This window comes from Petromyzon marinus, chromosome 2 (assembly GCF_048934315.1).
Source record: "Petromyzon marinus isolate PM22_M1 ecotype Great Lakes invasive population chromosome 2, UKy_Petmar_22M1.pri1.0, whole genome shotgun sequence".
Lineage (NCBI taxonomy): Eukaryota > Metazoa > Chordata > Hyperoartia > Petromyzontiformes > Petromyzontidae > Petromyzon > Petromyzon marinus.
Genome location: NC_133668.1, coordinates 23,720,992 through 23,748,957, shown reverse-complemented (window position 1 = coordinate 23,748,957; position 27,966 = coordinate 23,720,992). Strand labels below are relative to the sequence as shown.

Here is a 27,966-nt window from a genome sequence, read left to right as displayed (position 1 = left end):
CAAGGATTGTGGGGTTACCCAAACAACCCTGAAGATAGCAACAAAAAACTTAGCAGAACTTTCCGAAACTTTATAAACATATTTGGGTAAAATATGCAACCAACCACACTCATCAAATCCAGTATTGCAAGCTCCTGTGTTCTTAATTTTAAGCTTCCATCCTGACATGCATGACATTATTTTGTTGTTTTCGAAACTTTTGTTTATATTCTAATTGTCTTATTACAGGAGATTTCAATTTAACTTAACAATGACCGGTGGAGTGGTCGCACAGTGCTTAGCTCACTGTGCTTTTAACCTGGTGAAGATGTGGCCAACATTAGTGGTCAGTGACAACCTGAGTGTAAAGTACTTCATCGAGCAGTGGATTGGCTTAAGGCTTTAAATAATTTGGATTATTAAAACAAAACAATTACTATATTGTTATTATCAAGGTGGTGATGCAAGGCACTGCACTGTGTAGAGAAACTTAGAGTTTGATTTCCTTATATGGCTAACATGAGTGGTTATTGATATCTGAACCGATCTTGCGTCTCACCCTTTGACAACCCACATTGACCAGTATGAAGTATGCTAACTATGAGTCCATCGGCCTGAGTTTGATTCCCTTACATGGCTAACATCAGTGGTGATTGATATCTGAATCGATCTTGGGTCTACCCCTTCGACAACCCACATTAACCAGTGTGGCGAAATATGGTTAAATAAATTCCATTAATCATGGTATGGAGTGGCCTTTATCCAGAAGTGGCTTCATAAATTGCTCTAAATGTGTGGTTAGGAAAATTCCTGTTTATATCCATCAATAAAACATAAACTTGGTTAAAATCATGTACATTTGTTATCACAAGTGGTCATAGAAGAGTGCTGTATGGAGCATCTTTTTGTATTAACATTCTCTCGTGTTTCTTTTCAAAATCTTAATCTGCCCCCTAACTTTGAATTCCATTAAATTGTTAAGTAACTCATTATACTCTACCGTCGCATTAATTATATCTATTTCTGTATCTTGTCCTCAGTATTCCCCACCATGAATGCAATATTCCCTCCCATTCCCATTTAATAAGAACCCGCCAAGACCTTTCTTACATGATAAATGGCTCCTGCATTGACTACAATTACGAGCGGAGTATCGTATTCCAGAGGACTACTTCAGAAAATAATAACCTTCTAAACCCCCAATTCCATTGTTCCCCTGCAAAATATATAATCACGAACGGCAATTGAGCTGCTTGTATTTAACTCCTGCATACTAGAAGTAGCGAGTAACGTTGCCTTCAGTCGTACATGCATGTGTATGCTTGGCTGTGTGGGGATTGGGAACGAACACAGCGACCCAAGTTCAATTCCCGCTCACGGACAACACCAGTGACGATAATCTGAACCAGTTCTGGGCCTCCCCTAAGGTGATTCAGCCTCAAATTAGTACCCTGGTGTGGTGTATAAACATCGCCACTATGGAGACAAAGCCTGCCAGGCGTGTTACTAGCCACCCACCCTCTCATGTGCCTTGTTGGCCTTCATAGATGCTCGCTAACAGCACTTGCTCCAACAGTCTGTTAAAGGATATATTGGGGGTATTTGTCTTTGTATGCTTGGGTGTGCATATGTGTATATGTATGTTGAACTTGTTTTGCACCGTACATAGCCAAATGTGCGAATTGGAGGTGTTGGAATGGTTGCCATTGATGGCGTGTACGACATTTTTTTAGTTGTATCTTTGTGCGTCAAAGGACAATAAGGGTTTGATTAAAATTTTGGAGTAGGTTTCTTTTTTTCTCATGTTTGGTGAAAACACGTCAATGTGCTTTGTCACTATGTGAATCTGGGCCAAAGTTTTTACAATTATAATTATTTATAATCAAAAGCCACATGTTTGTGCTGTTTGGTGTCAATTGCTGTTGTGTTGCTGCCTGCAGGTTCACGGTGCCTCCTGGTTTTGGTATTTGCCATTTAGAATCGTACAATATAATGGAAATGCATACAAAGCTGCATTTAATTCAGTTTAACACGTAGGCTTTCGCGACCAATATCATCCATGATAGGGGGTTTTTGGGTTACATCGTGTAAATATATAAATGTGTCGTTAAAACCCGCCACCACCCGACACAGCCAACTAGTAAGGGTTGTCATGTAAACAGAACATGCCAATTCGTCACTAGTACAGCACACCGGTGTGTTGGGTGATGGCGGGTTTTAACGACACATTTATATATTTATGCGATCTAACCCAAACAAAAATTATATTATGGATGCATTTAATGAAATTACAAATACTAAGCAATATTGATGCCAGCAAGCGATACAACAAATACCAATTGGTGATTATTAGAGCAGCGAAAGCTGCTGTGTCCATTGGGAAAACTAACTTTAAAAAACGTATATTTAACACATATATATAACTTGGAGCACTATGTTTGATACATATCTAGATTTTGTTTTATGAAGTGCCCAAATGATCTGCTGCAGATCATACATAGGTTAGGAATAAATACTATAAAATAACCTTCAGAACAACATGAGAAGACGTGTTTTTTCTGAATACATGACCACATTTACATTTTTTAAGGCGGAAATATTATAAAATATGAATGTATAATGTAATGAGATATACAGTATAATCAATGTACATATCACTGAAGAGGAATGTAAATTAAAGATATCTGTTAGAGACACAACGGGAAAAAAATGCAGTGGTGTACACATACAAAGGGCAGTTATTTCTGGCAAACTGGGCAAAAATAAATAAATAAAACTATTTACAGGCAGGTGAGAGGTGGTTGGAGTGCTTTTGAAACACGGATCTTTATGAAAATTAATATACCAATGTGCCTAAACAAGAGGGATTTTAATCAGTGTATTTGACCTGCAATGACATAAAAAGTCTCTAAAAAAACATGAAGAAGCACATGCCTAGAACTACACTGAGACAGGAATATTAGGACATGGATTAGAGAACATATGCAATTTTAAGACATGAAGTTGACTTTGAAGCGGATTTGCGTGTGATACGTTGCTATGAAGGATGACGGTCGGTGTTCGAGACGGACAACAGAGTTTCAGTCAAGTGAGGGGATATGTCTGAGAGCACGTCCGGACAGAAGGATGATATCAACTCGTGTGCAGGAACTAGACTGTTCTAAAAGCAGAACCATAATAGATAGTGACATCTTGAGGTGGCCTTCATCCAAAAGTAAATAGAACATGGCTGATGATGATTGCTGAATATAAACACATAATGATATACATTTGAATACATACAAATAAAAAAGACTTGCACTATTACACATAGCCACTCACTTTCATTGACAAATGCATGATTACAAACACACAGTGAGTAGTAGGGGGTTCCTGGGAGCAATGGCACCAGTGTTTGGGCATGGCTTCCATGTGCCTGCCCTTGGCTACCCTTCTACCGACAGTCACTGTGAGCGAGCACAGCTGAAATTTTGTCTGGCAATCTTCATGAAACAGTGGTGCACCACTGCAAACGTTGTCAATGTGATAACTGAATATAATAGGTTCAACTAACATTGCGCCCATTCAAACATCCACCAGACCTGTTCAGAGATTTAACATATTAACATTATAATGATACCAATACACACACACACAAAATACCAGGATTTATAGAATCAGGACGAAGTGTCAAATATTATACCAATTGTAAATTGAATGCAAATGCAAAATTGACAAAGTTCAAGAAAATGAGCCTCTAGGCTAGTCCTTTATTTCCTCCCAATTGGCTAAATATTTAGTAATTAATTGTCTTACAGGGTTGCCTAAGACTCGTATGTCATGCAAGCTTCTAACAGCGAACAGGAGCGATAATCTTTCGTGCACGAGACACGTCGGCGCTGCCATCGGGGGCTAGCGCCGTCCGCCTGCGACTCGATGACGTGTTGTGTAAAACGCATCGGCGCTGTCGTTGGGTCCAGCGCCGTGCGCTCCCGCCGCTGGTTCTGGGGGTTGGGTGGTGGTGTGTGTGTGTATGTGTGTGACGCGCGTGCCTGAGTGGGTGCGGAGGTGACCGGTGAGGGCATCCCTCCGCCGGCATGCATAGCTGCACAGGTGGCACTTGTAAGGCTTCTCTCCCGTGTGCAGCTTGACGTGGCGCAGTAGGTTGCCCTTCTGGGTGAACGACGCTCCGCACTGGTTGCAGTGAAAAGGCCGCTCGCCTGGAGCCGCAGGAAAAACAAAGCAGTGGCGGGCATAGGTAACGCAGTGGAAAGCAATGATTTCGGATTGGCCAACCGAACAGAGCCTCTTTTATTTATACACCAATTAGTTTATCTCAAGCAAAAAAAAACCCGGCATCATTGCAATAACTGGATATTGCACTTCGGTCTTCCGTCCTTCATTTTGCCTCGATAATTGGTGAACGTTTAATAGATTAACACGAGTTTACAAAGCACACGCTTACGTTTCTACATTTCGGATATAACATAATATTACATGAGGACAATTCCACCAGTTTAATACGTAAGTATGCGTGTAAATTAACTTCATAGTTCACGTACATATTTCTCTTTTGTTACACAGTATAACTTTTCCGTAAATACAGTATATCCGCAGTATCTTCTAGCTATGCACTTTGCGCGAGTTGTAATTTGCAGTGTGTATCATACTTACAAGATAAAATAACCTCTTGGATTTTCCAACGTATTTAGCTTGCAAGTTTGACTAATGTAAGACATTATTAGCATTTAATCTACGAGTCAAGCACACGTTTATTTGTTTAATCGGTTGAGAAGTCAAGAGATCAGGATAGTCTCATTTGCAAGAAAGGCCTGGGTCACCAAAATAACTAAAGCAAAACAAAAAAAGTACAGCAATGAAAAATCAAAGCAAAAAAACAACCACGTGACATGATAATTAGACAATATTGCACGCAAATAAATTAACGTTAAACAATCAATTCCCTGTAGTTGAAGTTGGCTCAGCCAGATGTATTATTCAAATGTTACTGTGGTTTAAATGAGCTCTATCAGTAGATGCTGGTACATAAACCTTTCAAAAACAAAGACGTTTGTATCATCTGATTGGAATCATTACATATGCTGGCTTCCTAAAAGTTGATCTCCCCTGTTTTGGCGCAAAGTGGAAGCAAAGTGCTCCTGAAGCCATATCAATAATGTCTCTAAATGAAGAGATGTGTGGCCAGAATGTCACACAATTACGTCCTACAACAGCGTTTGCACCCCACGTGCACATGCGCAAGAGAACGTGCCATTCACGTGCAACAGAGAGCTACATCGCCCAAATCATTCATAACAAATGGTATGTTTTGTGTTCCAGTATTATAGGTTTAGAAAGTACATTTAACATTGATGAAATAACCACTATTTAAGCTACAGTGTTATGTTCACATACATGTTTACATACATTGGTTAAGCTAGATAAGCCATTGTATGCAAACCATTATTGTAGACTTAGCTTCTAACCTTTACAGATATCAACGACAGTGTAGACAAAATGAAATGCTGTGTTTCCGTCGTGGTAATATACATAAGTGCCGTGTCGTCTATAGGGGAGCACAGGGGTATACTATACTTAAGCAGCATTACACCGAAAAATGATTGAACATTACACCGCCACACCACGTGCCATATTGAGGATCATTATGATACATCACCGCCTACAATTTATCATTAATGAATCTTGGTAGCCAGCGCCGTTGCGGGTGACTTACCTGTGTGGCTGCGTTTGTGCACCATGAGGACGTTGGGTCCGATGCAGACCATGCCGCAGATGTCGCACTTCAACTTCCCATTGGGCAGTCGGATCCCCCCAGAGCAGGACATCTCCTCGTCTCTGGCGCAATCGTCCATCTCCGTCGGCGTGCCGAGTGGGCTTCCACCGCGAGCCATCGGCACGGTGGGGAACTCCTCGAAGGGGCTCTCGTCGTCACCGATGCCCACGGAGCCAAGCAAGCCGGGGCAGTCGGCTGGCAGCACACCGCCACCATCGCCTTCCGCCTTGACGGGGCTGGCTGCGGCAGGCAGAGCGCAAACACATGAGCCCTCCTCTCTCAGCTTTGGTTCCCTGAACTTTGTTGCGTGGTTTACATTTTCTTTCGAATGAGAGGTGCGTGTGCTTAAGACCAGAAACCCAAAAAACCTTCATCAACAATATTGGTTGTGAAAGCCTATGTGTAAAACATCATTACGTGCATATTAATTCCTGCCGATGTGGCTGAGGTTTGATGTTGAAGTTATCGTTTGGGCATTACGGTGTAAATAAATATTTCACACAAGTTGTGAAAATTATATTTTTTAGTTAATACGTAGCACTGGTTTGAATTTAATTGGCTTCATTGAGTGATAGTGATGCAAACTTAAAGCAGAAATGTTGTTGCGAAAGTAAGGTTTACACCAGAATATATCACCGTGAGAGTAAGGACAAAATATTAAGTTAAATACAAAAAACAATCTTCATAATCGGTGTGTTGTTTGTGGGTGTATGTGAATAATCTTAGTTTGATATTGCACGTCCCATGAAAAATGTAACATCATAATTGTAAAAAAAAATGTATAAAATAGGTATTGTTCCAAAAAGTGCACAAAATGTCTGTATTTATTGCGTATATAATAACACTTGCGACTACTGATGCCAAGTTCAGTCATTCCTCATTACACTTGTGATAAAAATTGAAAGTGAAATAAATCATATTTACATAAATGAGGCTTTTCATTTTTATAGAAACGTAAACAAGATAGTGTGCCAATAGAACTGTTGAATTGTATTCCAATGCACACTGCAACATTAGTTTTTAATTATAATTTTAACTTATCTTGGAATCTCTGAAGAATATTATTTATCACCCTGCCAGTAATAAATCGTACAAGTTATTCGTAGTAATTGTGTAGAAGGTATTAGACATCATAAATATGCAAGTGATAATTGTGTACACTATAGAGTACTCAGCTATAATTGGATGTACTATAACTATGATGAAGGTATATTCTATGGTTCTTTCGGTAAAGTCACGTAGATAGGAAAGAAAATGGATTAAAAAAAAAAATATCATGACTTTTCAATCGCAACACAAGAGGTCGTCATCAGGAACAGGGCTTTTCAATGATTGCTGAGTTTAAAACCGTCGTCTCGGTTGAAATTTGTATCTGTAAATATGTATTCCTGACATGTAATATCTCGGCGTCTACAAACTAAGCTGTATCTGCGGCAGCAGTTACATTGGGGAAACCAAACGACATGTCTCAGACCGTGTTCGTGAACAAAAGGCAGATCTGAAACACGGCAGGACCAATACTTCTGCCATGGCTGATCATTACTTGAATGCGGCCGGCTCACATGAAATTAATTTCTCTAAGATGATGGTACTTTGCAAGCCGACTGGCTATCAACAAACATTCGTTCACGAAGCCATCCATATATACAGACACAGACACAATTTCAACCGAGACGACGGTTTTAAACTCAGCAATCATTGTAAAGCCCTGTTCCTGATGACGACCGCTTGTGTCGCGATCGAAACGTCATATTTTAAAAAATGTATTCCCTTTATTTTATTATTATTATTTTATTTCCCTATCTACGTGACTTTACCGAAAGAACCATAGGAGCATATGTAAGGTTAATATATTAAATTATATTTAACATTACATTTTAAAGAGCCGAAAATCACATATTAAGGTTGTATTTTGGTATTTTACACCTTCTCTCCTCCAATTAGTGAGCTCAGTCACATAGAAATTAACAACTGTAAAGCATTAAAATAATGCCAGCGCTTCCATGGGTCAAGCACTCTAAACACCAGTTAATCACTCTCAAGTACAATAACATTTCATTCAACTGATAACAACTGACAGCTCAAATGTTAAAATCAATTCAAGCTACCCTTTTTCCATTTTGCCTGGAAATAAATGTATACATTTAGAACACTCAACACAATTGAACATATGGATATTTAATGCACATTGAAACGAGGTGTTTAGAGGGGAAAAGAATCACTTTTATAACTTTTTTTCGTAGTCTATACACACACGTACATACAAAACGTTGAAAATACTGAATTCAACTGCGAACGGCTATTCACACTTCGGAGCAAAGGGCCCCGATGACATTGGGTGTGACGGGCAATGTACAAGAGTGTAAAATGTGATTGAACCAGTTTTGCACCTTCACATTGGTCTTACCTTCGGATGTACTGTAAAATTCCTTAAATTACTGCATATCATATTTCAATGTAGTGAGCTAATGATCAAACTGGCTTGTTTGCTTCTGTCATGTTCCACTGAGCTGGGCAGATACATCTAGAAAATGTGGCGGATGAGGTGAATTTTAAGTTCTGATACAATACTGTAATGATGTTTTGTTAAATTGTTTATATAGACCACTGTAAAGCACCCACACCCCGACATTCCAGTGCTGTGCTCTGCCGTAAATGAAAATTCACAAGGTTAACTTTTTTTACATTATAACTTACCAGCAAAGAACATACAGTATGCCTAACACAATTGAAGTGTAATTGTTACCTTTTCAAAAACCGAAAGCACCGCAACACCACTTGTTAACGCTGCCTTATGCTAAAACAGAACATGTCGGAAAGTAATCGTTTTTGGGAGGCCCTTCTTAAGCGCAATAGAATGACCCTTGCCAGTAATTTTTTTTATCTGTTATGTACTTTGTTACAAGGCAGTCTTCATGATGATAGTTGTGATGTGGGTTTCGTTTGTTTCGTGTGCACTAATGGTAATGCAGATTTGTCTTTTTTACATTTTCCTTTAACAGTGGCTTATGCAACGAGATAAACAAATATACAACACTAAAACATATCACACTCACTCAGTGTTAGGCTATATTAATCATGCGGCCGTCTGGAACACTCTTCCTTCTGATATTAGGAAGCCACTGGAGCTATGCACTTTTAAATCTAGATTTGAAAACTAATTTCTTTTAAACTGCTTTTTTGTGTTTAGTTTGTTGTTCTTTCCCCGCACCCGCACCTCCGATTAGCACCGTTGGCTACGTATGGTGTGAAAGAACTTCAACAGACATACGTTTTCAACAAAATTTAAAGTTGTAATTTGTGCATAGATTTAATGCAGTCCAGTACTATGTTTTCAAAATGTTTTCACTGCCTCATATTTACTGTACTATATAGAGAATTTACACACAAAAGAAAAACTGCAACAATGTCTTAAATGACAGCATACATGTTATTATGAGTGACACTAACGTAAACATTTTCTGGTAAATTTACATAAAAATCGAGTCCATTCAAATTGACATGAAGCCTTAGTATGGTACAGAAAACATATCAGGCAAGAAGTGCTGCAGGACATTTGACATTCCCACATAACTCAATATTGAGGCAGCCTTCTAAGGTCACTCATACAAACACATGAAAAAATACCTTCAAACATATTTGTGATGCACTCAGTTTACGAAGCTATCTTTTTTCATACAAATGCAAACCAAAAATGTATGCTGCTAAGGAATCTGAAAAATATTTACATATCTATCTATATGAATAAAAACCTTCACCTATATGTCTCAAAAACCTATAGGATACTTCCCGACAAGGTAGAAAGCTAACATTTGGTAATTAGGTAGCTTTAATGACGAAAATCTGAAAATCCGAGTTACATTTAAAAGCCCCAAAATCTCAATTTTAAATGCCCCATAAACATGTTTGTGCGTGTCATTCAGACCGTTCATTTGGTAGAGCGTTAAACAGCATATAAAATGTAAGCAAGAACCATTGTTCTATCTATTGTTTTTGAGATATTTCGAATTGGAGTGGTTTTGAACGAAAAAAATATGCATTTTACGGTGTTCAAATCTGAATAATTCGAAAATGGTAATAGATAGGAGCTTCCCCTCTTAAGAATATTAAGTTCATACATTTTTATCTTTTTAATTAAAAAAGAACAGAATCTTTAAATCGAGCGGTTTCCGATGAGTCTGTCTTTAAATATAAGAAGTTGAATCAAGTCGTCAACAATTAATTTTTTTTGGATTAGTTGTTAGTGTCTGATCGTAGATACAAATTGAAAAAAATCATATTAGGTTAATTATTTTATTTATGGAAAATCTTTGCCTGGCGAAGAAAGACTTTATGAACTAGTAGGACTAAAATATGCTGTATCTGAGTACAACGATGTAAAAAAACAGGTAATTTCAGACAATGCCACAATCAAATGATTTGAATTGTACCAGATGCTCCCAGGAGGTTGACACTCTCAAAATATGATTTTTTACAAGCATCCAAAGTCCTACATTTTCACCTAATTAGTATGTTTTATAAGTGCAGTAATTATGTTTGGTCTGTCAATGTAATTTAAATGGACGATAACAGAGACACTTAACCTGACACATTGTGTGACATATCTAGTCCCTTTGAATGTTTTTTTCACGAATTTTAACACCATTAATTTAATGCAATGTGTGTTATGGTCATTAGCCTCACTTTGATATTCTAAGAAAAACTATTTTTAATTAAGATAAACAGTAACAAAATAACTGTTCATAACTTTTTCAAAATAAGTGCACTTCCAAATTCCGAATAGAACTCGGAAGTAACAAAATGCCAGCACATTTACAATCCTATGAAATAAGATAGCATTATTCTACAACATATTGTAATGCCATTATTAAGACGACATGCATATCTCACAAAATGGCGAGACATTAACGTACGGTATTTGTTTTTCATAATTGCTCAATTTCCCTCCAAATGCAAACCGCCAATGGCCAGCTTCTGAATATCCCACTAAAAAAGCTTCCCACACAGTAAGCTCGCGCACACACACACACTTTTGCCACGACATTTACCAAGAAGAGTCGGTGACTCACGTGGGACTCCCTGAAACGTACCGGTCACAGCTGCCCCCGGGGGCTGCCCCCCTCACCCAAGCGATTGGGCACAGGGCCTCTTGGCGGCGGTGCCGGCGTGCGTCAGACCACATGGCAGGCGGCTACGGCGTGGAGGCTTGAGCCTTCTTAAAGCAAATGTTTACGAGTTTCAGTCCTGAGGAGCTATGTTACTTACTGATATTGCATACTACTGCCACCGTTGCTGCTGCACTACTACCGGTGCAGACCATTGGGAAAGTAACCGTGAGAGTTTTGAATATCGTTTCCTGAAGCGTGCACTTGATTGTGACAGCGCTATGAGGAAACATAACAAACACAACTTATATTTTCCGATCGTCAACACAAGTTAAAAGGCAGCTATGTGTTAAAAATATGTTAGCATTAATGCATTTCGGAGCATCATTAAGGTGTGCAGAAAATATCAAAGTTATGTTATCATACAAAACACCAATAAAAAAAACAGCTAAGTAAAGACAAATTATTTCCGTATTGGTATGAGCCTTTGCCATATCAATACTGTACTTACAAAAACCACCAAGTATTTATATTATTTCTTATAACCAATGTTATGATGACAGTTCAGTACTAACGTAAAACATGATGAATTGTACTTTTCCTGAGCACAATTATATTAAACATGTACCGTATGTTTGGACATAGGTCAAAACGACCTGAAAAACATCAAAAAATGCTATTTGACATACTGCGTTCCTTTAATATACGTTCAGCGATCTTTCTCACTTCACTCATGTTACCGCCATGGGACACTTAAACGTCCCATTATAACCATTTCTTAGAACCATACACCATATCCCACTCCATTCAAAGAGACATGCAATATTTGTACAGTCTCATCTGAACGTATAACTATGAATTTAACGTAATTCGTTACCTTCGTTCGACATCAATTCAAATGTAGATTTCTCACTTTAAAATAAATCCTTCTTTTGACTGTAATGCACTTCAACAGATGAAAAGAAAACAGCTCAGCAGTTGATACCTGTTAGTGTTATGCAGCATGGCAGTTTTAACATACCTTCTCAAAATCTGGATGTCAAATAAAACTTGTCAAGTTGGTCAAATTCAAGCCTTCTAAGATGACACGTGAAATAGATCACACACATTGTCTTGCGGTCTAGTGATGCCTAAATCGTGTTTTCATTTTACACTTTAGCTAGCCCTTAGGAAAAGTACATTGAATTATTCTCGAATCTGAGGTTGTGTTGGCACTGAGTAACAAATCACTCCCATCTAAAGCTCTAAACTCACCTGAGTTGCGCATATGGTCAAGGGAGCCCTCTGCGTCCATCTCCATCCAGGGTTCTGCAAGAAATCCCCAGGTAAACAGCATCACTCTTAGGCGTGGGGGCCAGACTGCGTGGGGTAGCGGGCTGGCTGGGATCTCTATCTGCACGGAACCACTGTGTGCGTCTCTTGCATGTTCCTAACACACCACCCGCCTGCCATTGAGCTGACAGCCAAGCATTCACAGGAAGCGCGCAGTCATTTCCAGAAATTTAATTACCGCCACGGGTATGCAAAGTTTAAAACGCTTTGTAAAAATCTTGCCGCCATAATGACCGCGCGAAGGCAAACAAAGGGCGAGAAAAATTAAATGGAAAATTAAATGGCCCCGGGGTCGCCGTGTAAAATTAAAATTATGCCATTTCGCTCGCTCCTTAATCTGCAGTTATGTAGCGTGTAATTTCCAGAACAAGCAGGCGAGAGGCGAGGAGTCAGCCGCCTGCCAGTTGTACAATCAGCGGGGCCCGAATGAAGCTAGGCGCAACAGAGGGCCCATCGCCTCAATTTACATCGTTCACCATTAACTCCTGTCATTGTCTGCCAGCAGGAATGTCAGAGATACAGCCCGGCAGAACGAGGCTTCAGAAAAAAAAGCAATTTATTACATATGCAACTCGCCCCAGCATTAAACCCTGCCTGCTGAACCGCATTTGCACTTTGGACCTGGCTGCAAAAAAATCTTGTAGCTCATAATCGGGCAACAGTAATGGGGAAATTTTTTTTTTAATATTTAAACTAAATTTAGTTTTTATCATTTGCAACATGTTGAAGACTTTATAATATTCAGATACTGATTCAACTTTACCCACTGTCACAGCTTGGCAAGCAAGTTTTAACCACACTGTAGAAGCAATGTATGTTTAGGCACATTGCGATACTATTGAAATATTCTGTTACACATTTTTTTAATAACACCATGGTGTTATTGAGTTATTTTAAACTTTTTTTCACGACTTTAATCTGTATTTTTTTTACTAAAAATACAAATGGCCAATTGGCCATTAGTAAAATATACATGAAAAATATGTTATATTAGTTTGGGAGTAGTGGCATAGTGGCTAGTGCCTTACACTATGAACCCGGTTCACCTCGGTTCGATTTCAAACAAAAATAAAATTGGAAGCGAGTGATGTCTCAACCCGGTCCTGGGCACCATCCCCTCCCCCCAATGTTCACCAACCTGCACTGATCAGTTGGGTGCAGTATGGTCAAACAACCACATGACTGACAAGGGCATAGGGGAGGCCTTCATCTAGCAGTGGATTGACACGGAGGACAATACATTCTGAAAAATATTATGTAAGTATTGAAGTGTATGGCGCTTTCATGTGCTTCCTTTCAGTCATCAGCTACGCCTAAAACAGTGAAACAATAGTTAAATATAGCACTATGTTAATTCACCATAGTTTATCAAGTGGGTGCAATTAGTAAAAAGGTAGGTTACATTTTTCCGACAATACTCGTGAGTGTCAAATGACGGTGCTTCGTAATTTCTGAAATAATGGCCAATGCGTTTAGTTTTTACTTCTTGCTTTCACTTCTTTAGCCATGGAAACAACGAGACGAATACTCGTGTTGATGTAGGCACCTAATCGAGCCACTTTTCACGTGCAAATGTTTTTCAAAAAGGTCACACGAGAAAATTAAATGCGCATATTTTAGGAGAGAGAGAAAGAAAATACATGTAGCTACCTTTTGAAATTTAATTAACTCACATTTGACGGGGGGAGGGCGGGAGGGAAAAGTCTATGTATGTACAACAAAGACACTGCTGTAATCCCTTTTTTTTGCCACGAAAAAAAAATTCGTGCATTTGCGTTCTATTTGCCTTACAACCCCGGAAGCAAGTAACCCGACCATTGTTTTCCTATTTTGCTCCCCCCGTGTCTTATTTGCATTAATTTATACCCATCGACGCATCTCAGTTGCATAATAAACCACCTTGCTATCTACACTACCACGGTTTCTTTGGGGGGGGGGGCGATTTAGTTGTCCCACAGCCCCCTTTCATTTCACGTAATCTCTATTGACGGGGCACTCACTCACAAAAGCTACAGCACCATCAAAGAAAACAAATTATCACACTCCGCCACTGGGGACGTGGGTTTGAAGAGCTTAACAAAATATTCTCGAGAAAACAATGCGTTTTTGCAAAATATGAGCAATTACTCGCGTAAACGTATGCACAGTGCAACTAGCCCCCAAATCAAGACATTATTCCATTAAATTGCAATTCGTAATTATTATTCAGCGTTTTCTAAGCGTTGACCATTTTGTCAAGTTAAGTTTGGCCCATGCTCTCGAGGTATTTGGGCATTGTAATCCGGTATAATACGGCGAGAAGAACTGGAGACACGTTAAACGCAGCGCATTATTTGTCCAAACCACCACGATTGTTTTCCGATAACGCAACCTTCACTTACCCACAAGAATACCGCACATAGAAGTAACGCAAACCACACGGGACCATGTATATTTAATCGATCACAATTGTTTAGCTATTTCGGGAGGACAAACAAAGTCGAGGTTATTTTTGTCGCTCCCAAGTGATGGGGGGGGGGGGGATGGGGGCCCCGATATGCTGAGCAGCACCGCCACGAAGCCAAGTGGCGTTACACATGGCTCCATTCACTTTTGTAAGTTCTTTGGAAAGAGCGTGTAAGCAGGGAATGTGCATTAATTCGCAGTGAAAGCGTTTCTCGTTAACAGTTTGTGCAGCTTTGCGAAACACGTGCGCGTGCGCCTTTTGACGTTACTGTGGCTTTAGCGGAACACATTTTGACGATTCCTTTTCGAATAGAGGGTCAGTCCTCTACTTACGATGGAGATGCGTTACGACGACCCCGTCGTAAGTCAAAAAAATATCGTAAGTCGAAGATGGCCCTAGCCTACCCAGGAGTCTTAAAGAACGGTGATAATTTAGCAAAACAGAGCAATTTACAGTACCGTACTGTATCAACTATATACTGTATGTATTTATTAATTACAATACTGTATTGCACAGTAAAATGTAAAGTAATAAAAAAAAACAAGGTAAATCCTTAGCCTACCTATATGAACTGCAATTTAATATAACGTTTTTTTTCAAGAAACAATCCGATCTGCTATAAAACAAAAAAAACAACGTACAGTATCGCACCTCGTACGCTGCTGCGTTTGCCTGCCGCGCGAAATTTTTAATATTTTTCAATTTTTGTCGTATCGTAAGATCGAAATATCGTAAGTCGGACCGTCGTAAGTCGGGGACTGTCTGTATTCAGCACTACGCTGGCGTATTTACGGCAGTACACTTGTTGCAGTCCAGCCGACACAAGTTGTCATATGCCTGAAGACTACTACACGGTACTGTGTATGCTCTCCAATAATTGTACCCTTAGTAAATATACAATATGACCGCAACCACTGTTAGAGTACATTGCACTTATTTGTGCATTTAAACGTGTACAGAATGTGACACGCAGTGCATTGAAGGATAATGTAAAGCAACTTTATATTCGCCATATCTGACATTTCTACCTAACTTCCAAGCATACGGTGTATTGTGTATATATGTGCGTACGGTATTGCGCATACCGTACATCTTACACGGAGCTGCCCATGTGTACACACTGCAGGGCAGCATATTGTGCGTGTTAACACTAACCAGTACGTGTACATTTTTTTTTACACTACGCATGCACGAACGCACTTGGTAATTCGGGCCAGGAATCTCAATGCAGGATCCTCTTCGCTAAAAGTCTTTAACAAACAAAAAAACAACAACGACAACAATCTTCCACGAGTCACTACAACAACAGCGTGAAGGAGTCGTCTGCTTTGAGGACTCCACATCAACAGCGTTACACCATGCAATGCCGTATGACCCCCCTTCCCCCTTCCTCCTCCTCCTCCCTGCTACGTCGCAATCGTTAGGAGCCGTAGCGCAGGGCCTTGTCTACCTGTGCTGCACCACCTCTCTCCGGCGCTCACCTGTACGCGTTTGGGGGGGGGAGGGGGTGCGAAGGGCGTATCGAAGTGTGGCACCAGGCGATTGCCTTCTTAGTGTAGAACACCTGCGACTTTGGGGAGGAGGGGGCGGTCAGAGGTGGGGACAGCTGGAGGGCTTAATAGACGCCAGGTGTCACGGGGACCCCCGGTTAGTCCACCTGCATTGCCACGAAAACCACTACCACCTCCCCCACCACCCCCCACATCGGTGCAGCGCTCGACGCCGGGAAGACGTTCTCATCTTTAACTCCCCGCCGGTCCCGTAGACGCTTGGCCAGTGTTCACGCGTTAAGTCGCATCCGTGCCGCGCCTCGCCCCCACGCTTAGCAAAGTACATCGTAACCAAATGCCTCCACGACAATACACGGCACAGGGCCACGCGCGCAGACGGGAGCGGTGGTGAGAGTGTGTGTTGTGTTGTACTCACACAACAACAGCGTGTGCCGAGAGGTCGCGGTGGATCTCCCGGAGTGTCTGGCAGGCCGCGTCACAGGCTACATGTTTGGCACGCATGGCCTGACGGCAGCAGCCATAGCAGCAGGAGCTGCAGGCGGAGTTTGCGAGCGGAACGACCGATCCCTGATCCCCAGGAGTAGCGACTCAGCCCCTAGGGCAGCCCCCGGCGCCCGCAGGGCGGCCCCAACCCCCCCCAGCCACGTGGGGCGGGACGATTTCGAATTCCCCCTTCCACGGGGTTTGCCCTTTTAGAGGAAACCACACGGAAAAAAAATGTTAATCGCTATCGAAACTATTTTGCCGTTATGACGCATGCATTGACAGGGTGTAGTGTTGCGAACAGTAAACTGCAGTTTTGTTTTATATAGATTTGTTCTTAATATCGAGCCGGAATTCTCAATGAAAGGAGTGAGAAAGATCGGTTGCTGAAGCTACTGCACGAAACTTACTGTAAGATCTCCGGACCGTTTCAGCGACACGGGTCACTCATTTATACTGAAACAATTGTATTAAGACTGCCACTGGATTTTAACTGAAATGTTAAATTAAGCTAACGTTTCGGGCAAGTACAATTTGATTAGATGTCAAAAAATGTGGGATGAGGACCTTGATTTGTCGTGTGCACTGGTTCCGTTTTAGTTTTAAGTCCAAAATCGTGCTTTAATTGTGTGTTTCCTCTATCGTAACGAGTCGCCTTTTTGGTCAAATATTGATCTTTTTATAAACGTTTTCTAAAACTGTTACCCATTCTCCACAAAGACCCAAATGAGCATTATTGTAGGAGTGTCTATTATCTGTAAAGTGTTGGGCTAGCTTTATGGAGTAAGGATATTTAGTAGCCGTATGTTTCCAAGGACTGCACGTTAATGCATGGTTACTTTAATCACTGTGCCTTTTACCCCCAGTAACAGCTCATAAGGTATTTTTTTACTTCGAATAAAGTTAAAGGTGTACCGCAGCTGACCTGCACTTGTTCTATAATTGATATCTTGACTTATGCGCCCTCTACTGGACTTGTCCACCCTAAACTAAAAACTAAACTTTTTATTTTATTTTACCAGGTAAGGCCAACTGACATATAAAGCTCTTTTTAGAAGCAACCTGGCCACAAATGATAGCCCAATGAAGTGGTTTATCATGTGGCAATATATTGCAGCCAAATACGCTAAACGCACGTTGATTCTAAATTGGAGGGAAAAACAGCAGCCGTCAGGGTCGGGATCGAACCCACGACTCTCTGTATACCAAGAGAGATAATTCACATCTTGCCACCGCGGTGCCTGAACAACGACTAAATCTGACTCCTTTGCGTTGCTGCATTGGCACTCGACCGTGACCCATCTTAAATGTGCCCATGGTGATGCGGCGGTATTCGTGTATGCATTTCAACATAACATCACATCCCAGTATAGAACAATAAAGGCTGGGTTTGCTATACTAATATACATACTGAGCGCCATGGGCAATCAACTGCTGGATGATGGTCTTAATCCAACGCCTTGTCGATCAGTGCTTCACAGCGCGGGTGAGTGCGGGTTGCCGGGTGAATAGTACCAGTGCGTGAATCACTGTCCCACCGCTCCTCCTCGGGGCTTGATGTAATGAGGCTTAACTACCGTGTGCATTCAATGTTAGCGTCATGTACCCCGCACTCGGCCTTGTGCTCCCACGTGGATATGGGGGTTTTGAGGAGGGGGAGTTGGTGGTGATGTATTTGTGTTTTCCAGCCCCGGGAGTTGCAGACTACGAGATTTACCCATGAGATGCTCTTTAACTGGCGGCGAGTAGCTGCCACGGGCAGTGTGTCACCACTTGGAACGCTTTCAAAGGAGTGACTTCCTGGGGTAACCCAGTGTATGAATTTTAAATAAACTTACGGGAAATATATGGTATGGCATTTCTTAACATCTATATATAATACATATATAGATGTTATAGAAATGCCCCGTATTTGCATAACAATTGACGTCGCATATCTGGTAAAGTAGATTCCTCCCACTTAAACCATCAATTAGACCTCAACACATTCGTCAATAGCACTGCCACAAAAAGGATATACGTCGGTCGGCATGGTATTCTCGAGGTTAAAAGAAAGTAAGACCCCCCCCCCACACACCGTGTGTCTCGTGTCAAGTCACAAATCTGGTCACACACACAATGGATTATTATTAGACGCCCACCCAACATTTCAACCTTATGGTGGGACCCCGGGGTCCCATAAGCCCCCGGCTCGCGCATAAACATATTGATATGTAAACAAAAACTTTGCTCTTTTTCACCAATGGGTTTGAAGGATGGTGACATGGGTTGTCTTGTTAAACTATGCCTTTATAACTGAAAACTACTTACCTGCAGTACCTCTATTTAAATACGCTGTCGAACAAAAATCTTAACACCCCTCTGTCAATCGTGTTTCTCAGTGTGGATTTGTGACCACACTTTGTAAAACAGTACATAAAATAGTACGCGTTTTCAACGCGCTGTTCATATTGTAACAAGCGTTTATACCAATGTTACTCTACAGAGTAGTGGGTCTGCCGCTCCTCTTATCCGCATTAATACGAGCGGTATGTGGGGACTATGGCTTAACCGCAAAAAACCCTATCTGCACAGATGCATATGGACAAGAGAAGTACTATCAAACAGGTAATAGGATTGTCATCGATTGAGCCTGGCTGCAGACATTCGTAGGTCACAAATAATAATGAAGGTAAGAGAGCAGTTTCACTGTATTATTCATATCGTTATGACAAATAAAGGACTTAAGTCGTGGAGGCAGTTTGAGCAGCTTTGGATAAGACTTGTGATCCTGCCCATACCCGAGCGTGGAGTGCATTCGCTTGTTCAGCGCTTCTGCGCATTCGTCCTCACTGCTGCGCTTGGACGACAATGACAACAGAATGATCTGTGCCAGGTGGGTCGCGGCGTTTACGTGTGCGGTGGGACGGAGTCGGCAAAATAATTCATTAATCACGATTTTGACTTCCGTTTATTCGGGACACCAGGGTCCCGCCATAAGGTTAATTTGCTGTAAAATACAGGGGGCGGGGAAAGGGAGTATAGTGTATCTTATAATCCAAATAATACTGTAATTGGCAACTTTTGTGGAAATGGTCCTTCATTGCACTACTGCTATGAATTTCCCAAAAAGTGCCTGTTATTATTACATATGCAGTAATGTTTTATCTTTCCCCTGAAGGCAAAGTTATTGATGAATGTGTTGCGTTTTTTTAATTTGTGCGTATGCACCACTGCTTACCGAGAACTATCACGTTTGGGTTTTTAAATATCAGTGTTGGACAAAAAGGATTTACCCGTTTTGTAACAGGTTTACATTTTGATTTAAAGCTTTCGTGACTGCAGGGATTAATATTCTTGGTTCTTTCGGTAAAGTCACGTAGAAGGGAAACAATACAATAATACAAATATAAAACATCATCAGGTGTGGTTTTCACCTGACAACACAAGCAATCATCATCAGGTGTGGTTTTCACCTGATGATGATTGCTTGTGTTGCAGTCGAAACGTCGTGAGAATTGTATTGTTTTATATTTTTATTATTTTATTGTTTCCCTTCTACGTGACTTTACCGAAAGAACCAAGAATAGGTTTACATTTGTTGTTATCATTATTAAAGCACTCCGTTCATCATATGAACACCTTTATTATATGTGTAGTGTTCGATTTCACTCGGACAACTTCTGTCTTTCTCCGAACACCGCTCTATTTACAACTCTCAGCATGTCCTCCACATTCCACAGTATCCACGTCACCACGGCTCGCTCGCCGTGCTTCACTCGACTCGCTCGCCACCTTTGTCTCTCCACTCCCCACGATTACTTCGCTTACTCTGCCGCTAATTTCTTCGTCTCCGCTCTCCGCTATCACCGTCGCTATGCTCTCTCCACTGGTAACTTCTTCGTCTCCGCTCTCCGCTATCACCGTCGCTGCGTTCTCTCCACTGCTCACTACTTCATCTTTGTTCACCACTATCACTGTCACTATGCTCACTCCACTGCTATCTGCTTCATCTCTGTTCACCGCTATCACCGTCACTGTGCTCACTCCACTGCTGGCTGTTCTCGTCTTCAGCTCCGCTATCGCTACGCTCTCTCCAAGCTCTCCACTCTTCAATTCCCCGCTGTTGACTCCAACTTCAATTCCCCCGCTGTTCACTCCAAGCTCCCCAACTGCAACCACCTCCGTCTCCAAGCTCTCCAAACTCTAACTCTCCCGCTCCAATTGCCGACCCCCCAATTTATCCCCACTCTTATTACGCCTCAATTAATTAGTCCGCGTTCCAACGGAACTCCACGTGACCGTACACCTGTTTCTCCTCCAGACCTTTAGGCGCCACTCTAGCCTTGGCAACAGCTCCAACCAATCACAGCCGTCCACGGCTCTCCCAACTTAATTGCCCTAACATAACCTGCACTGTATTCGCCTTCACTACAGGCTGATCCAAGATAACCCGGACTGACTGTGTGATCATGTAATCATGCTGTTTGTACTATGCACCTTCCTACTCCACTACATCACCCCCCCGCCCCCATGATAAAAAAATCTAGCCGTCCCGGCTACGATGACATTCGACCTCTGGGTAGTGGAGTACCTTGGACATAACAATGAACACAACATAACAACTTTGTACAAGAACCGCAACACGCAGAGTCAATGGAAGATCCGTCCTCAGGAGCGAGTTCCAGCTGCCGGCCCATTTCCCCTATACGGGACACCGTGGGGCAAGGGCGGGCCACGCTCCTCCGTTAAGTGAGGGCTGCGTCTGGTCCTCGACGCACACCCGTCCCTGTCCCAGCGACTATCTGCCGGCGGGACCGTCCCTCATCCCTGCGCGGGCCGGACAGTATCTCAAGGTTGCGGCCGGTCAACCGGCGTCCGGCCAGCAAACCTGCCAGAACCCCCTCGTCGAGTCAATAGGGATGGTCCTGCAGGCACACGGGAGGCAGATTTCTGAGGCGCGTACACATGCGACCTCCTCACAGGCTCGTCGGACACATCCAATACAGGCTGCTCTGGGATGGGAGATGACACGTCATACGGCAATACAAACTTCTTAAGGCGCGACGGGTGAACATACCATATTTGACGACCAAATCGAATCCGTACACTTTGGTCCCAGAGAACCTCAACGACTTCAACGGGCCCCTGCCAGGGCCGATGGAACTTTGGAGACGTTCCCACCGGTACCATGGGGCAATGCAACCACGCTTTGTCCCCAGCACACCACGGCTCCCGAGGCTGCTGCGTACCATGCAACCATTTGTTGGCGGCTTGTCGTCGCGCCGTGTTACCCAACGAGGCCTCCCGAGCCTCTCTCAGACGGTCCAATGCCACCTGCATAGGAACAGGCACCATCGATGACTTCCCCTGTTTGTGTACACCCAATTTGACCAAGGCCAGCGCTTCTGGTTCGCGCCCATACATCAAATAAAACGGCGAGTACCCCGTCGAGGCATGCGGGGCCAGTCTATAAGCGGCCAGCGTCGCCGCAACATGCAGGTCCCAATCGTCCTGTGAAGCATTAACCTGGTGGCAAAGCATAGACGTCAGCGTCCTATGCAGGCGCTCGACCATCCCGTCGGTTTGCGGGTGGTACGGGGACGTTCGAATCTTTTTGGTCCCTAATGAATCACACACCTCCTTAAGCAATCGTGACGAAAAATTTCTACCCTGATCAGTGAGCAAGTGCTCCGGGGCGCCCTTATCGAAAACATATCCCTGCAAGAAAGCCTCTGCGATCGACGCCGCAGATTGGTCCACCAGTGGCCATGCCATAGGCCAGTGAGTAAGGTACTCCACCCCGACGAGCAGATACTTATGCCCCCGGGGGGTGACGGGAAACGGACCCAATATATCTAGGGCAACAATTTCGTTGACACGCGAAACCCGTATCGATTGCAATGGTACGCGATAGGGTCGCGCCGGCGCCTTCCGCCGCGCACATTCATGGCATGCTTTTACGACTCGCTGAACATCGTTATACATCCCCGGCCAGTAGAAACCTTTCCCCAAGGTCAGCGCGGTCTTTTTCTCCCCCAAATGCATCAATTTGTCATAGGTGTCACTAATGAGTTTCCCGCGCAACACAATCGGAACAACAATACAGAACTTTTGTGCTTCAACATCCCAGTGAATGAGGAGACCATCGACGAGTTTTAGAAAGGGGCAATCTTCCGATCCCCTTGAGCGAGAGGCACGAAGCCTCATCCTGGTCAGGGAGGAGTCATCCACCTGTAAGCATTTCCACTGACCCAACGTCAACCCCAACAACCCCGATCCCACAGCGGGAATCGCTTCAGGCCGAATTGAATCCGCTGCAGTGACCATTGCCGGAACGTCCTGCAGCAGCGGACCGCAACACAGCGAGCCCTCCGCACACCGACACGAGCCAGTCGGTTGCGTCAATCTTGACAAGGCATCAGCGTTGACATGACGCGTCCCCTTCCTATGCTGGATCGTGAAAGAGTACTCCTGGAGGGTGTCGAGCCAACGGGCCATCTGTCCCGACGGCTGGTCAACTCGCAACGAGTACTGTAGTGCCGCGTGATCAGTGCGGATCAAAAAATCTCTGTCATACAAATACGGTCGGTACAGTCGAACAAAGTGCACGATGGCCAGCAGCTCCCTGCGCATTACACAATACTTCTGTTCAGCCGGGGACAACTCCCGCTTCCTTTGCTGAAATCTACGTTTGGTGACCGACCGAGGCTCGTACACCTTATTCATTGCCGCGAATGCCCCGTCCAGCATTGACCTGACGGCGGCAGGGAAACCATTAAATGTCGCCAAAGAATCATCATCGAGGGCCGTCGGCAGTGCCCGCAGCGCGGCACCCTCAGTCCACTCCAGAGATTGATAAGCCTCTCAGAACCATCATGTAAATGCCGTCCAATCACCAACTTTGGCCTCGAACCGCTGCACATGAAGTCGCCGTGCTGTTCCCGACGGCTGCGTTTCATCGTCGTCGCATTTCTCCAATCGCTCCGACCCCGGGGCAACATCTGCTGGTTGACTTGACACCGTCGGTTGTACGTGGTCCGATGTCACGAAGCGGTTGAACGGCTCCGTCAATGTCGCCATCCTGGCTTCCCACTGGGCCATGAGGACTCTCCAATCACCCGACGGTCCCGGGGTCTCGGCCCCGCTCGAACCGCCGTCTCGTTCTGTAAATTCTCGTTCGACCAGGACCTCCGGAGGAGTATCGGCCACTTGGCCGGACACGGGCAGCACGTCCTCGTCGCTGCTGTCGTCGGACGAGTCCACCGGCACGTTCTTATTCTTGGGCGCCTTCTTCGACATCTTGGCGTGGTTCGTAGTCACTCTGACACCAAATGTAGTGTTTGATTTTACTCGGACAACTTCTGTCTTTCTATGAACACCGCTTTATTTACAACTCTCAGCATGTCCTCCACATTCCACAGTATCCTGGTCGCCACGGCTCGCTCGCCGTGCTTCACTCGACTCGCTCGCCACCTTTGTTTCTCCACTCCCCACGATTACTTCGCTTACTCCGCCGCTAACTTCTTCGTCTCCGCTCTCCGCTATCACCATCGCTGTGTTCTCTCCACTGCTAACTTCTTCGTCTCCACTCTCCGCTATCACCGTCGCTGTGTTCTCTCCACTGCTAACTACTTCGTCTTTGTTCACCGCTATCACCGTCACAATGCTCATTCCACTGCTAACTGTTTCATCTCTGTTCACCGCTATCACCGTCACTATGCTCACTCCACTGCTGGCTGTTCTCGTCTTCAGCTCCGCTATCGCTATGCTCTCTCCACTGCTGGATATTCTCGTCTTCAGCTCCGTTATCGCTACGCTCTCTCTACTGCGGGCTATTCTCGTCTTCAGCTCCGCTATCGCTACGCTCTCTCCACTGCTGGCTATTCTCGTCTTCAGCTCCACTATCGCTACGCTCTCTCCAAGCTCTCCACTCTTCAATTCCCCGCTGTTGACTCTAACTTCAATTTTCCCGCTGTTCACTCCAAGCTCCCCAACTTCAACCACCTCCGTCTCCAAGCTCTCCAAACTCCAACTCTCCCGCTCCAATTGCCGACCCCCCAATTTATCCCCGCTCTCATTACGCCCCAATTAATTAGTCCGTGTCCCAACGGAACTCCGCGTGACCGTACACCTGTTTCTCCTCCAGACCTTTAGGCGCCACTCTAGCCTTGGCAACAGCTCCAACCAATCACAGCCGTCCATGGCTCTCCCAGCTTAATTGCCCTAACATAACCTGCACTGTATTCGCCTTCACTACAGGCTGACCCAAGATAACCCGTACTGTCTGTGTGATCATGTAATCACGCTGTTTGTACTACGCACCTTCCTAATCCACTACATATGTAGCACATTTTAGTTAGGGTATGTGGTTAATCCAACAGTGGGAATTTAATCAATGCATAGGGCTTCAATCTGTAATCTGCTTTGGTAGACTATGTAAAACATTAACTGCTTATGTAGGACTGTTTTCGTCTACATTGTCTGCCAGCTGGATCTTCAAGTGCAAAAAATAGTTATTTTCTGCAGTTACTGATTTACACTGTTGGTAAATGAAACATTCATACAACCATAATGAAGTGAAAAGTGACAAACAAGCAAGCTTGGGATTACATTGAGGCAGAAAGAGTAACACATGGGTTAGATAATATATTTGATTTAATGACATTGTTCAAACTGATAAGAAAATTGGGCTTGGACCGGACATATAACTAGAAAGGGTTGTGGGCAATGGTCAATAATAATAATAGCGTGGCAGACTAGGACTTGAATATGTCCAAGAGCACGTCCACTGAGGAAATGGAGCAATGAAATCAGTTTGTATGCAGATGGTAGGTGGATTTTTAAATTTTGTAGTGTTACATCCTGAAAGGTGGAGGTGGATTGGCCATGCGGATGATGATGATTAATTATAATTAAGGCCTTTGCACCCAGGCACACCTAGGGTATGGTTTCTGTAGCTGTCGATTCATTTTGACTTTTGTAAGCACGCATGGCATGACACTGACACACATACACAGTAATGTTTAGTTTCCATTGGCCAATTAGTTGTTCCCCTAAGCTACTGTAACATTAATTTTCCTTGTGCCCTACAGTATAATACTTTGTAAATTGAGGGTAGATCGCCACTTATTGTGTGAGTCATATATGTTTCTGAATTCCAAATTTGTGCGTTGCAAAGCTATGCAAGCATTCGCACCTCAGATTAGCGTGGTTAAGGATAGGTACGGTGCAGAAGAAGTTTAACATACATTTAAACATAGTACTGTACCACTATAAAAAAAGGCTTCACCCTTTCTGGCAAAATACCGGTGTTACGATATTAAAACTACCAAATAGACACATTACATGGCATCAAATCTGTGGTAAAGCATGCAAACATATATGCTTCAATAATGTATATGTTTGTCCTTGAAACTGATTGTTTGAATGCCTACACCAGAGACAGTCTCCTTTACGGCTTTGTCTCATTAGTGTTGTAGACCAAAGGCCGTCAAAAGGTGAACAGCACAAGGACGATGCAAACGCCGAAACATTAATAGCGCGAGCTGAGCAGTTATATCTATGAAAGAGTAAAGCTTTTTTTAACATCTTAATACTGGCAAAAGCGTCCCATATATATCACCATCACTTAGATCCAGCAACGATTTGATTAACACAATTCCATCCATTCTACTACGAATAGAGTATAATCCTATGGAAAAACCTCCTGCAGTCACGGCCTGAATGCCAGTTAATACAACAGATGGAAACAGCAATAATGGAAACCACAAAACAGTAATAACATAATTATTGAGCACATGAAACCAACTAAGATCACATGGGTGCATCGTGTGATCACTGATGTTTCACCAAAGATAAACCTGGGTTCTGGGAATTCGGCCACCTTATAGCACGATCACATGCAACAATGGTATGTGTCTTGGTCACGTCGATTTTTGTAATCCAATGAAACACGTCATCTTTTTATGAGGCTGTATTAAACTTAATTGCAGTATGAGAATACACTTTCTTATAACAGTCTGGATTTTCGGTAAAATCATCAAAAGTTCAGTTGTGATATGCATCCATTCCCTCCTCTGCAGCAACTAATCTAATGTGTAATAGGGTGGAACTGTCCTCAGAACCGGATAGATGCTAATATGTTCCAATCTTTGCTTCAATTTCGACACCCATATGGATGAGCAAAAATTTTACACATACCCACCTTAACATGTAACGTAGTACCCGGCTTTACAAGTTATTTATGCTCAATAACAATTCCTGCTACTTTTCGTGCAGTGTGAACTGCACCTCAATGTTTTTAGGAAAAATATATTTGTATATATAATATTTAGCAGCAATTGCAGAGTACATGCCACATAACGACAGCAATGAATCAATGTATTCACCTTGTCAGGGAAGATAACGTAAAATGAGCATGCTCTGTTGGATGTGTGGGTATACAATTATGTATTGTTTAAGTACACGTTGGCACACTGTTTGTAGTTTAATTGTGAAGGCTCATAAAGATCAAGGATTTAGACGTAGCTTAAAATATCAACACATTAATCAACTCAATCTGTTAAAATTTCATCAGCTTTATAAATTATACTAATCAGACATCAGTCAAAATTATGGGCTCGTTGCAAAAGTATCTTTAATCGCATATAGGCTTTTGTTTAACGAACAATTAGCATGCCCTAAAAATAGGTGATTGCAGTGAGGTTATATGGAAATATATTTTATTTAGTTTTATTAAAGCGAATAATTAAAGCATTAGTTTTGAAGCTGATTTAACACTGGCTGCACACTGTGTTATGAAGGGAAGGTGTGGCATTTTAATTGACATTGAGAACAAAATATTTCATGATTTTAAGTGAACCTTTTACAGGTCAAAAGAGAATCAGTTTACTATTTTGGCTTTTGCGACCAATATCATCCATAATACAGTTTTTTTTTGTTAGATCGTGTAAATTTGTGTCGTTAAACCCGTCACCACCTGACACAGCCAATTAGTAAGTTTCGACACATAAACAGAACATGCCAATTCATTACTAGTGTAATGACAGGGTGACACCTGCCGGCCTGTAAGGGTACAGTTTACAAAATGCCTTATTATGAAGGGGCGTATCTGGGGTAAGGTCAAGGGTAGAGTCAGTCGAGAAGCTCCGGGAACCATCCCGAAGGGTCTAGAAGGTTCTAGAAAGGGGGTGTGGCCAGAGGTGGAGCTTGGCCATGCCAGGCAGATATAAGGAGCACCGAACCAAAGCTTCTGGGCTGTTAGTGTGGGATCTGGATCCTGGTTGTGTTGCTGCCGCTGTCATCTCTTTGTCTTTGACCACGTGGCTGTTCTTCTGAAAGACCAGCTCCGTCGCT

General features: G+C 42.9%; 1 protein-coding gene across 2 annotated transcripts in view; it reads right to left on the bottom strand.

The window, feature by feature from the left end:
• The window catches only part of LOC116944830 (zinc finger protein Helios), a 31,570-nt gene extending 14,770 nt beyond the window's left edge, over nucleotides 1-16,800 (bottom strand). The window contains exons 1-4 of one of the 2 annotated variants that reach the window (XM_076071646.1): nucleotides 16,562-16,800; nucleotides 12,112-12,165; nucleotides 5,693-5,992; nucleotides 4,016-4,178 (exon numbers count right to left, since the gene is read on the bottom strand). In XM_076071646.1, coding sequence (XP_075927761.1) covers nucleotides 4,016-4,178; nucleotides 5,693-5,992; nucleotides 12,112-12,157 — 509 coding nt within the window. In that variant the 5' untranslated portion in view covers nucleotides 12,158-12,165; nucleotides 16,562-16,800. The other variant, XM_076071642.1, reaches the window with a different exon arrangement.
• Between the last annotated feature and the right edge of the window lie 11,166 nt (nucleotides 16,801-27,966).